Raw genomic sequence first — 13,617 nt, forward strand, 5'->3', positions numbered from 1 at the left:
CACAAGGTTGAGACCCTTTGCTGGCTATGTCATTTCAAATTATAAGCCTTAAAGGCTTCAACTTGCTGGCATATATATATTTGATTAAATATAAATTATTCGTGTTAGTTAAATGACCAAATTTGACTGAGCACGCCTTCCCTAATGTAGCAACCAGCAGCCAGCAGCCGAGGAACAGAAAACTACACAAATCACAGAGAGACACACACAGAGTGTCTTCGCCTCTATGTGTGTGTTTGCCTGATTGTGTTGCTGTGTTTGTGGTGCGGGCATTTCAAACGTTGTGGTTTAGCAAAATTCTCAAAAATAAGAAACTAAAAAAAGCAAAAAAGACAAACAAAAATATAAAAATTTTGTAAACAAAGCGAACGTCAAGCAGAGCAGCAGCAGCAGCAGCCAAAACTGTTAACCTTTTGGGGATATCAAGCATTTACGGCAGCTCGCGGCAACTGTAACATTTAAGTTTTTATCTGAACAAAGTAAAGTTTTGTTGTACGGATTGCGCCGCCCACAAATTCGAAGGAGCAGAGCAGAAGGCGTCTGGCAGCCGCAAGTGCACGTGCGCCTTGCCTCAAAGGACGCTTGAGGACTTAAAGCAACATTTTTTGTTTATTCTTCTGTTGAAAAAACTTTTTATATCCCTTTCAATTTGATTTTTGCCAGAGAGCTTTAGAGGGATTTAAATTTAGGTGCAGAAGTTGAAACTATTCACCGTTCAGGTAAGTCTGCAAGGTTGGCGGATGATGTCGTCTAGACACGTTTCACATTATTTCCGCTGCAATTAAATGCAAATCAAATACGATGGCTGTCAGCTGGCATAAGACCACGTGAAAATCATTTATCATATATGACATTCGTTGGGGGACAAATTTGATTTGCATTTAGCTGCCAAAAGGCAATTGAATGACGCTTTGCTCCCACCTGCTCACAGCCACAATGAGCAAAAAGAAAAGCCGCATAGGAATCAAGACGGAGAGCATGCAGTTGGCCCAAACAATTTTGTCGACCAAAGCAAGCATTGCCACCAAACGTTCTATATCCATTGATCGACTGGGTGGCGTGGAGGACATTGCCCAGTTCGACAGTTCTGGCATCCCGTTCATATTGGTTGATGGGAACAGTGTCCGCAGTCGTCATCAGCTGCACGTGACCCTGTCGAAGCGAGAGAAGAAGCATATGAAGCATATCAAGAGGCAGTGCAGTGTGCTTCCTTGGTTGGAGCACACGAGGCCACTTTCAGATGTCGAGCCCATTACGCAAGCGGAGAAAGACGCTAAAATAGAACAAGATTTTCAGGAGGATCTCCAACTATTAAAGCTGGATATACAGAAAATTGATGAAACAAGTTGGGAGTCTCAGTTGACAGAATCGCTCACGCCTATTGCTCACGCCGTCAGCACAGAGGATCTGACGCCTAACTTGTCAAGAATCGAAGAGATTCGCATACAGCTGGAAAAGCTACGCGAGCAGCAGCAAAGCGATGCCTCCGATCCCATGCCACTCTCTGAGCAACTGCGCATCAGAAGGCAGGCCACCTTTGACATAGACCGGGATGTATCCATTGCGAAGTCCACCTCGAGCCTTTCCCTCGACTTCCAGACGCCCATCTTGTCGCAACAGCGTTTGATTCGTGCCACAACCATCAGCCAGCTGGCCAGAGTTGAGTCACGGCCGAGCTTACAGAAGGTATACAGCTCGACCTGTTTGACCGATAAGAGCACGTCCAGCATGGTCCTGGGAAGTAACTGCTCCCGACCAGAGCCCTTTCACACTCCGAAATCGCCTGGAGCACCCATTACTAATAGAATCGGAGATCTGCTCATGCAACTGCCGAATCAGCAACAAGAGAAACGTCCGCTTAACCCTAGATCCTACTCATATGTGGTAACTGTTTCGCCCAAATTGGGCAGTAACAGGTGTAAGGTCGAACCGCTTTCCTTAACCAAAACCAGATCGCTTATGTTACCGAATGCCGCCTGCTGTGTACCCGAAAAGTTTATTAGAGAACGGACAATAGATATTGTTGCTGTCCCCTCCACACTTCAAACCAAATCACGAACATTCCTAACGGTCCCTCGACTGTTCAAGAAACTAAAAAAGTGATCCTTCCATACAATGCCGATAGCTTTACTGCACAATCGGCAGAACTTAATTTCATTTTACAATTCGATCTTTCTTTTTATCACTATTTGAAGGGGTCCACTTCTCAATGGTTATTCGATTAATATATTTACAAAATAAAATAGATTTTATTGAATCTGCTCCATTTAAACATATTTCACTTCCCAATTTGGTCAGTGGGAAGATGAGTACATTGCAATTCTCCAAAAGTTTTCTGTGTCCACATTACCTGCCATGCATTAGTCGCACCTTCATTGCTCATTTGTCGAAGCCCAGGCAAGAATGTAGCTCATTTAGCAGCGTTTGCTTAATTGTGGAAAAAGGTCCTTAAACTTTGCTTTGCCAGTTTGCCAGCGCTCGATTTTAAAGTGCACTCGAGTAGTATGAGTTTGGGAATTTCGTCCGCCGAGCTTGGCATCATCTCTCCCTTTCTCTCTTATTTCCGGACCTCTAGTTTCTGACAGATTTGGCAAAACGTCAGTCAGTCAAGTGCATGGCATATCTGCTGCTGCTTCTGCTGGTGTCCTTGTGGGACGGACCACTCAGGGCACTGTTTGGCCAAAAATCATTTCTGGGCATTTGGGCTATGTTCAAATTACGAGATTGACTGCTGCTCGGCTGGACAGCCGTTGGCGTCTAACGACAAAGACGAAACTTTCAATTAGTTTTAATTAAATAATGAACAAAATTACTCTGCGGCGCGAGCATTCTTTGGGGCTTCTGTCAATGAGTTTGTCCAACAAAACTGAATTAAAAACAATATTTAAATTAATGCCAAAGCAACAATGGGACTGCTGTGCGGCTGCGTCCACTCAAAGAACTGACATTTGCCAATTTTTTGCTTTCTCTCACTTCTATTTGGCCAAATAAATATCATGATTTACTGCGACCAGACAGGAAGCTTTGCATAGCAGGAGTGAAGAGCCAACCCATGATGAATGGCTGTCGCTAAATAAAATTTGCAATTAGATTTTGCAAAAGGAACCACAGTATCCGCGGAGACCACATCCCAGCTACATAACCAGAGACGGCCACCTCTTTGGTCCATATTTTAATGCAAAAACTTTAATCGCAGAGCCGCATTTCCGGCATTTGTTGATTTTTATACTGCATTTCCTGTAACAGCAACTACAGCAGCAGCAGCAGCAGTGGCAGTGGCAGAGGCAGCAACAGCATCAGAGAGCAGACAGTTGCGGCTTAAACACGAGTGCACTGCGGTCGCCATCATCAAATTTGCTGCTTAGCATTTACCAAGGACGAAGGACTCAGAGCACAGCCCGTCGTACACAGCAAATGCCAGAATAGGCTTTAGTAAATCTGTTGCTGCTGGCTGGTTTTAATTGCTGGCAGAGCCTGGGGCTTTTTCGATGCACTTTCACTCGCAGCGCGCCTTTGACTGCAGCACAAATTGAATAAATTTTTGATTAGCTGGCTCTGTATATACTGGCCTGGCTGCCGCCTACAGAAGCTCATTCATTGCAGAGAATTAGAAAATTAATTATTTATAATTACAATGAATTAAATTTTAATTATGTAAACTGTGCGAGACACCTATGTTTGTTTAAATGTTGCTAAATATTATGTAAGTCACTCATTGAGACAAATGCTAAAAACTGCGCTTCATAAATTCAGGTGTTCCTCTGTTATAGTTAGAGCCAGAGGCGGGAGTGTGTATTGTTGTTAGCTGCATCGAAAAATGAAAATAAATTGCAAGTCGTGCTCGCGTGCTCTGTTTCGGGCTTCCGGCGTGCGCGTCGCTAATGACATGTGGCAGGGGGCATGGGGGCACGTTTACATATTTGAGTACTAGGTTGGGCACTTGATCAGCGAGTAGAAAGCGTGGGCGTGGGCTAGTGAGATACACATCCTTGCCTCAGAGTACATGTGTGTGTGTGTTCTTTGTGTGACAGCAAGATTAATAAAATTTATTATCATTGCGATAGTGCAGTCAGCAGGCAAAACAAACAGACAAAACACCCCAGCACACCAGCACACATGTATTTATGTGGCCGACACTAAACCAGCAGGGAAAACATATCAAAATGAAGTAAAATATTTTACAACACACACGAAGCTCAGACCCTAAATTGCAATGCTGCGCAATTGCCTTGAGATCCAACAGCAGGAAAGCGGAAGTTCGACGCCTAAGTGGCAGACCCGATAATAGTGCTCGGCATGTGTGCTAAAGTATTAGCATATAAACATATAAACACACACATTGTCAAGTATGAGTGTGTGTGCGTTTGTTTGGAGAGTGTGAACGAAGAACTTTTGATTGCTGTGGCGCTATCTAGAGACACATAAATATGAAAATGCAGGCGAGACTCGAGCGCGCACCGAGCTGCATGACTGCGAATGCCAGTTGGAGTGTCAGTGTGACTGAGAGTGCGAGTATGAGTGCGGGTATAAACATCATGGATGGGCGGATAGTGAGCACCTAGGCGCTGACTACTCGTCGTCATGCCACGCCCACACACGCGAGCAAAAAAAGCAACTGGAGCCATGCTATAGCATTTGAATATTATTGTCGCGCACACATGAGGCCCAGCCCAGACCCCGATCCAGGGACAGTAACAACAATAAACACATTAGAAGCTCCACTCAGTATTTAATGGTGTTTGTGCCATATAATAGCCGAGTACGACCTATGAGCCAGAGCCAGAGCCAGAGCCAGAGCCAGAGCGCGCAGTGCGAGCCGTTCCTCTTGGTGCCGTAAATTCAAATTAAGTCGCCCAAGTTGCTGACAGTTAAAATCTTCGTTGCAAAAATGTGGAGCGCAGCCAGGAAGTCGAGGTCCGAGCTGCAGCAACATTGCCAGTTGCAGTGGCAGTAGTAACTGGCGCAGTTGCAGCAGAAGATCAGCTGCAGGCGCTACCCAGTAGTATGTCTCTATATATATTTATATATATATATATATTTGTTGGTAACTATATGTATGTGTGTGAGCATTAGTTAGGAGTAGTTTGGTTGAAGAGCGCGCCGAGTTGCTTTTAGATTTATTGCCCCAAAGTGTAGCAGCAGCAAACTGCAGATGGATTAAGTGCGATTTGTGTCATGGAATGTAGCTGTGAGCAGCTGCCATATTTTAATTTTAATTAAATATTTTCCACAAGTCTTCGCGCCCTTAGCAAGCCGCAGAATGTCAAAAGTCCTTCTGCCTTGCCTACCAACTCCATTCAGCATCAAATTGGCCAAGGACTGTTAGGAGTTAAAAAAAAAACACTTTGTGTTGAAATAATAAATGGAGAGTGTTGTGTGAGCACTCGACTCAAACTAGAAAACCGAACGAAAGATGATTTCTTAAATACAAATTATCTCAGAGTGAGATAACATTATTAAATGCAATATATAAAAACCTTCACGCCTAGTTACGAAATACAATTTCTCAACTTGAGTACCATTTCAGTCCGTCTGGTAATGCGAAACCAATTAGGAGCAAAGCAAATAAGTGAAAAAGTGACAGGACAAAATTGACAGTTGAGCGCAGTAAGCAAATCAGCAGAGAGAAAACAGACCCTGGGACACCAAGCACCAGAGACAATAAGCAAATAAATAGCTGACAAATGTCAAGCTTTACAAATTGATATTAACAGGCTGAGAGATTGCAAGTTTCGCAGACTGCTGGACAAGCAATGAATGAATCTGTGCAATCAACCAACTGACAAAGTGTAAAAGGCACATTAAAGCAACGACAAGTTATAAGCAACGAATCATCGGGCAGCGGGCATTACACTTGAAGCATTTAGCTGGTTGTGACAAAGCCAAATACTTGACAGGACATGAAAAAGGCTTGCCACCTAAAACGCTCTTCCAGACTGCGCGCTGCTTGTGTGAGTGTGTGTGAATGAGTGCTTGAGTGTGTATTCCTGTGAGTGCTGGTTTGCTGTGTGTGCAAACAAAAGCCCCAGAGGCTTTTAAAACGTACAGCTGCATAAACGGCGCATGCGAAGGTGCCGGAAAAGCGCACAAGAAACGCCACTTTACATACCAAATCGTAAATATTTTGCTATAAAACAGCAGTTGGGTCTTACCTGTTTGTCAGGTAAGCGAAACTATCATCCCCTTGCGCCGGCCTGGCCGACCATGCAAACGCATCGAGTGTGAACGAAGTGGGCTCTTGGCCGTTTTGCGGCGTTTTAGAGTTGACACAAAACAAAAAAAAACACAGCCAAGCGAATATGCAACAAAAAAATGTGCACGAATGTCACTCGAAATGTGTTTTTTCTATACATTTCCCTGCAACACTTTGATGGTCGTCTGGCAGCAGCAGCAGCAGCAGCAGCGGCCGTCGTAGCACTTGCCATTGCAGGTGGAGCTCTTGTTGCCAATGCCATTACCTATGGCAACTCATAATTACGTTATGCTGTTTTTAGCAGCCAAATGGTGAATATCGTTGCTGTTGTTGTTGCTGTTGCAGTTGTCGCTAGCAGTCAAGTGCAGCAGGCTGTGGCATGCAACAAATGTTGTAAGCAAAAGCCGCAGCTGCACAACTTCAAGTGGCGTTTGCCGTTGTTGCGGTGCTTCCGAAAGCGGCTTCAGCTTGGGCTTTGGCGCATTAAAAACTTTGCTCACCGCCCAGGCAAGTTGATCGAGTTTGAAGGCCACTCGCGCTGCGGTGACATTAAAAGCCATTTCTAGAATTTACTTTATGTTGTTATTCTTCTCTAACTTCTGCGCACTCGAGCACGCAACATTAACAACGTGACTTTCTCCAAGATGCTGCTGGGGCTTTAAAACAAAGCTAAGAATATGGCAACTTCTTTGTGATCTGAGTGAAGAAAAATAGTATAACTTAGAAAGGATGTTTCAATAGTTAGTCAGCTGTATTTATAATCATTTTTGTCTTACGCCCATCATAATGTTGACTATAATCAATGCATTTAACTAAAGCTCAGTCTGGAATATATTTCAAATTTAATATTAATATGGAATTCGACCTCTCGATTTCAGCCACATTTTCTGAACAAGCTCTTGCGGTTATCCATGGCAAATTGGCAAAGCAAATAAACAAATCGTTTTAGAACATATTAAATTTTAAACCTGCTAAGAAACTCACAATATTATATTTAGTATACGTCCAGTGGCTAACTGGGAGGCTCTGGCTCTGCCTGGCTCTGGCTTACTTTGACTTCTTGTTCAACTCTCTGTTTACCTTGGGCCCAGCTGCTCATAATCAATTTAGATGCTGGCCAACCGCAATAACAACAATAACAGCAACAGAGTTTTGCCACAACAGCCTTTACAATTATGTGAAGTGTGTGTATATTGCACATTTCCTTTTTCGTTTGCCATAAAGACTGCTTGGAACAAGAAGCACAACACGCTGCCATTCCTTGGGGACTGCATCTTGGTTGCTGGGCTGACTGCCCTGGCCTGGTTCAGCTTGGACGCTTTTCATGTTGTTCATTTTTGACGTAAACATTATGATGCATTCGGTTCAGTAATTTTTATTGTATTTTTTCTCTCTCATTTTTCTTGCCTTGGTCGTTGGCCAGTTGAGCTGCGCTGTTTGCTCGGGTCTCCCCTTGATTTCTGGGCTCAATTCTGCTTTAATATTGCAAACAGTTCGCCGAGCTCAGTGCCGTACTCAAAGCTTTTATGGCCGTTTTGCTCTCTATTTGGTTTTATTAAAAATACGACCATCCACTCCAGCATCATATACACTTGCAGTATATATATGTACGTTTGTCCTTCGCTGTGTTCTTATGTTGCATGGTGGCATTCATTTTGTAGTTATTTATTATGTGCTAGACTCGTTTTCCAAACCATTTTTGTTATTATCATTCTTATATACTCAACCCACGCCACACACATGCCACGCCACACACATGCTCGAAGTGCTAGCTGCATTGTTCGAATGGCTTTGGATGCTCGATGCCCGAAGGCAGATGAGCCGAGCATGTTTTTAATATGTAAGTAATTATTTATTACAAACGGAAATGTGTCCAAATTGCATTTAGGCACTTTTTCTAATAGCCACATAGCCATGCATTCATTCGTTCTATTACATCTAACCCCCTTACAAGCCGAAACTTTCCTTTCCTAGTTGCAAGCCTTTTATTGCATGCCTAAAGAATTGGAAAAAATGTTAGATTACTGGCATGTTTGGTCTCTACTGTTTTATTGCTGTTTTCAGTGTGTTGAGTATGCCAATCCGAATAGTTTAGCAGAGCATAAACACCATACATAAGTGCCTATCTGTATATACTTCATGTTTTCTTATCATGTTTTTCCCAAGTACCAATTGCATCTATTGATTTTGAATGAAATGGTTACAATCGAAAGAATCTGCTGTGACCGAAAGAATTGTTTCTATTCTTATTCTCTTACAGTTTTACCGAGCCAATTAAGTGTTTCCAATGTATAGATTAAAACTAAACTGTTCTATGACGTAAATTTAACGCCTGTTGCCCGTTGAGTACCAACACAGCTGGCTGTAAATGATGTTGCCTGTCAACACACTTTTTTACCCTTCACAATTGCAACGATATGTGCTAATTCAGTAATTTAAGTATGATGCATATTGTTCACCCATGTCATAAGCCACCAATTCGCATATCTTAACTATTCGATGTACTTGTAGACAGATATTTTACTATATATTGTATATATATCATATATAGTAATATAGTATCTGTTAATTGTCGTCTCCATATTTTTGTGGCTGACTAACGGCAAGATAATTCCACAATTCGTCTGGAATGTTGTGCAGAGGGTTGCACCGAACGACCGATAAGCTATTTAATACACTTAGCAGAATTTACATTGACATTCCGGATGCACGTGTGGAATATGCGAGTCAACGGAACCGCAGGCAGTCAATGTCATTGGCATGCATAGCTCAGGGCGCGAGCCAAATATTTGCCAGGCAAACACATAGCTGACACGGATGATTACAGAGAGAGAGAGAGAGAGAGAGGCATATGTCAAGCGGCGGTTAAATATGTTTATGAGCATCCTTTTTTGCAATTATTTATTTTCATTTAACCAGCTGAAATTTAAAATATGCTGCACTGTAAGCTGAAGTGGTCATCCGTTTCAAATGTAATAAAAATAATGCGAATATTTCACGTTTTGTATCAAAATACCTTGTAAATGGCTCTTAAACAAGTCTCATGAAAAGTTGAATGGACTGATAAGTATGCATCAAACAAGACTATATGGCACTAGACTATATGCAGAGATAATCTAACAGATATCTGCCAGTAAGCTCTCAATGCTTGTTGCTCTTGAGCCAAGTGATCACAGTATGCGAATTCAAGTTCAGCTAACTGTCTTTATGCAGAAGTACATGGCCAGGAGGTGACTGACTTGCGAGGATCTAGTTGTTGCATACATACATCAATGTCAGTAGACCCCTTTATAGTGATTTGCTGCATACAGGGTATGGCTATGAGCACGTAAATTAAATTAATTTTTCTGCATAATTTATACTTGGCTTTTGTAGATAATTAAAATTACATCATTATACGAAACCCAATCAGAGCAAGATAACGAGCGTCCATTCGTTCATTTCTTATGTGAACTATTTTGATTCAGCCCGGATGCAGGAGCATCCTGTGCAGCGGCATTTAATTGCCAGGCGGCTGTTGTTTGTGGTCTGCCGAAAGCTATTAGGGATAGTCTCGCATAGCAGCAGCTGGTACCTGGCAAAGTTTCCAGAATCAGCAAATTGAATCATTTCAAAACTTGGTAAAAACTTGCCGAAATTGTTTTTATAATGCCCAACTTTCCGCTAATAGAGCAGACAAAGGAAGAGAGAGGAAGAGAGAGAGAGATGAGTCTCAGTTGCAAATTAAATTTATGCGTCGCGCTTTAGCTGAATAGTCTTTTTGTGATATTTTTAAAGCTTGCCACTGCAATGCAGCACAGTTTCTGTCAACGGCAGCGACAACGCGAATGGGGGGCGTGTCGGCAACCGCAAATAAATTCAAGAGAATATTTTTTTTGCGACCGCAACTCATGTGCAAACAAAGGCAAACACGCGCCGCTGTCTGGCCTATAAAAGCGTTACGGAAAGGTGTGTTAAATGGTTTCAGCTGCCAAATGAGTGAACTGATCAATACAAGTCAATTTGTGAACAATTTACATTGTAAATAACAAAACTATTTACAAATTTACCTATTTGCGTATATATGACCATCCTGGCTAATATTTTGTTGACTCGGGTTAATAATATTGTCATTATTATTTCAATTAGTTGTACTGGACAAAAGGAAATTACTTGCCGAGCAGAGAAATGCAGCTTGGACAGCTTAGACAATTTCCTTGCCGCAAAGCAATTTAATATAAAATATTGAAATATTGATATTATCATGCGACATACGCTCGCATGCCGTTTGCATAAACAAATTGCTTAAATATGTACATTATTGCACTTAATTGGCTTGAGCTGTGGCCAATTGACAGGGCTGGAAATGCTCGACCTGAATAGCTTGAGAAATTTGATATTTGTGCAGCATAAATTATGGCCCCAAAAATTCAAATAAATCTCTGTAATAGCTATGAGAAGCAACATTTAACCTGAACTTACTGCCATTTGCATTTGCATTCGATGCGAGACGACGAAGATGCAGCAGTTTCTTGGTCGACTTGAGGCTCCTGGTCTTCCAGATGCTGTTGCTGCTGTTGTTGGTGTTGGCTGAGCTGATTGCTGCATGCACTCAGCTAAATGAAAACGTGCACGATGTGCCCAAATAGTTAAGAGCCAGGCAGCATGCGATGCGCTTTATGTTGTGGCCACACAACCTAAGCAGACAGCGCTGCAGCAGCAGCAACAGCATCAAAAGTGCAAGGCGTGCATCGCATATAAAATAGTGCGGCACATAGCTGCTAGCTTGCAGCTGGCCCTCTTCCGAAGTGAAAGTGTATGGGTAAAGACAAAGCCAGCAGCGTGCAGTGCAAGTTGCTAGCAGCAACATCAACAAACTGCTTGTGTGAGCAGGCATTGCAATATGTATGCAGTGTATATAGAAATGCATATGCAAGGCGTCTAATTTGATCATTTATCAAGTGTGAAATACATAAGCTGGCTGAGGCAACCGTCTACTGCTCGACGTCTGTACCTCGCCACGGCAGCCTGCCAAGCAAGCCACTAAATCAAAAGAGAAGCCCTCGCTGCTGACTGACAAATCTAAACAGGCATGTAATCATTTTAGCTGAGGTCTTAATGCCGCAAGAGCTGTCACTGTCTATAGTCGCAGACAGTTAGTTATAAGAGCGCGAGCACATACGGCGTATGCGTAATATTTTCAATGCAAGCGCAAGAGCTGCGAGGGAAGTATCTAAATTTTTAATAATAGTAATTAAGACTAAATATTTAAGACTCCTTTTTAGTTTGCCTCTTAATTGTGCAGTCGAATAGCAGCTCGAAAAGTTATATTGGCCATATTGTGCAAGGTCTACCACCTATCACACTTTAGCCACTCAGGCACTTTTACTTTGCATTTGCTCTCATTTGCAGCACTTAAGTCCTGGCTACAGCGCTCTGCCTCTAAGCGACCAGCAGCGCGTCAACATAAAATTTCGAGCTTTATAAATATTTGAGCGCTTAAAAGCTAGACGGGATCGTCCAAAGTGCCACAGAGCGAGGCCCGAGAGTAGTTCTGAGTCTGCCTTAACAATTTCTGCTCTTTTGGCTTACTTTTTGTTGACTGTTGCAGCTACTTAACTAAGCAACGGCCATAATTGCAGGTTGGATTTAATACTTATTCTGCCTATAGGCGATAAAGATTGAAAACTTTTTATCCAAGATTCAAGCAGCTTTTGGGTTTTAGCACAATTAGCAGAAAGAGGCGCACTTTAAGCATTTTGACCAGAGGAAATCACATTTGCATTTGTTTGGCATGCATAATAACAAAACTGAACACAACCACAAAGACCGAGAAGAGCCACAGCTACAGCCGCAGAAGCAGCCACAGCCACAGTTGCAGCCTTGTCCACAGAGACCATTTTGTATTTGAATTTGGATTTGGATTCAAATGCTGATTCTAAGCCAGCGGGTGGTGCCCAACTTGAATATGGTGAATTTCACATTAGTTTGCATTAGCCTTGCGCCAGTTGAGCTACACTCCGCACGGCCGCCTGTTGGATAATTTTGTTATTGTTCGTCGTAAGTATTATTGTGCTCAATGCGGCGCAAAGTTAGCTGCTTTAGCCATTGTTCTGACCTAAGGCCACAGAGTTTTTGCACAACTTTCGATGCCCACGCTCAGAGTCTCTTTCTCTCTCTCTCTCTGTAGCTCTTCTACCTCTCTCTCTCCCTCATCATCTGTATACTTGACACGTTTTAAATTTCTAACAACTCTTTGGCCAAAGTTCACTTGTTCAGCCCCAGAATACTTTACTTCTTCTTTCTTGCTCTCATAGAAGCCACTAAACGATGAACTCAATGCCTCCACACTTAAATCGCATTTTCGAAGATTTTATTATTTTGAATAATTTTGTAAGTGCAAAGGGAAATAGAACATTAACTTATTGAGAAATAAAAGTTGCGATAAGCCGATCATTAAATACCCCGTTTCATATCAAGTTAATTAAAAGCGTTTGTAAGCCTCGTTTTCATTATTTATTTATTGAATTCGAATTGTCATTAAAGTGCGTTTCAACATCATTAATTTTCGCTGTTTCGATGTTGTATCGCCTTTGCGTACCAAACACACACACGCAGGATATTTATGGATGCTGCATGCATAAAAACACAGTATAAAACGCAATGACACATTTTACGTTTTGATGCTGGCTTCCTCTCGCTGTCTCCGTCTCTGTCTCATCCTTTCTCTGTCTTTGTTGCCGTCTGTGCTGCTGCTGCTGTCTCAAGTGCCGTCTCCTTCAAATGGCAGCTCTCGCGCACATCCTGGAGTGTCAAATATCCCGCAGCACAAGTAAAAAGGCAACGGCGGCTTTTATTGTTTCCGCTGTTGACATTATCACACTGCCGACACCTGCCTGCACAACTTGCCAACCATTTTAATGCTGGGACTTTAATGCAATGCGACAGCAGCCTCTTTCGCATCCACATGCGTCTCTTGCTAACCACTATACCGAGTCAATAGCACACTCACACACACCCATAGCTCAGCTGCCGCATTAGGATAATTAAAAGCGTCCTGGGCCCACGCTGCTTACCGTAAGCGTATTAGACGTTTATGCGTGTGCAACAGATATGCAGTCGGAAAGTGGGCGTGGCTCTTCTCTATTGATAATTGACGAAAAATCTGTCATTTCTGGGCGTGGCAAAGCTTCAAGTGGAAAACTATTATTAATGAAATATTTAACACTTCATTAAATGGCAATAAACAATGTTGTCGCTTTCTCATCTCACTCAGTTTCTTTATTACAATCATTAAAACAAAAACAAAATTATGTTAATTTATTAAAAGCATAAAACGGGGAGAGAGAGGTGTGAAGAATAGCATAATATGTATATTTTCTTGATCATATAATAGCCAGTTGAAATAAAAAAAAATAACAATTTTAAATTCTTATCTATGTGAA

At 42.2% G+C, this 13,617-nt stretch overlaps 1 protein-coding gene across 1 annotated transcript; it reads left to right on the forward strand.

The window, feature by feature from the left end:
* The first annotated feature begins 39 nt into the window (after positions 1-39).
* Positions 40-2,215, forward strand: LOC111605497. The gene is made up of 2 exons (XM_023324047.2): positions 40-719; positions 932-2,215. The coding sequence occupies exon 2, from the start codon at positions 937-939 to the stop codon at positions 2,101-2,103; it is 1,167 nt and encodes a 388-aa protein (XP_023179815.2). The 5' UTR covers positions 40-719; positions 932-936; the 3' UTR covers positions 2,104-2,215.
* The last annotated feature ends 11,402 nt before the right edge of the window (positions 2,216-13,617 follow it).

Source organism: Drosophila hydei, unplaced genomic scaffold (assembly GCF_003285905.1).
Source record: "Drosophila hydei strain 15085-1641.00,03,60 unplaced genomic scaffold, DhydRS2 tig00000290-arrow-arrow-pilon, whole genome shotgun sequence".
Lineage (NCBI taxonomy): Eukaryota > Metazoa > Arthropoda > Insecta > Diptera > Drosophilidae > Drosophila > Drosophila hydei.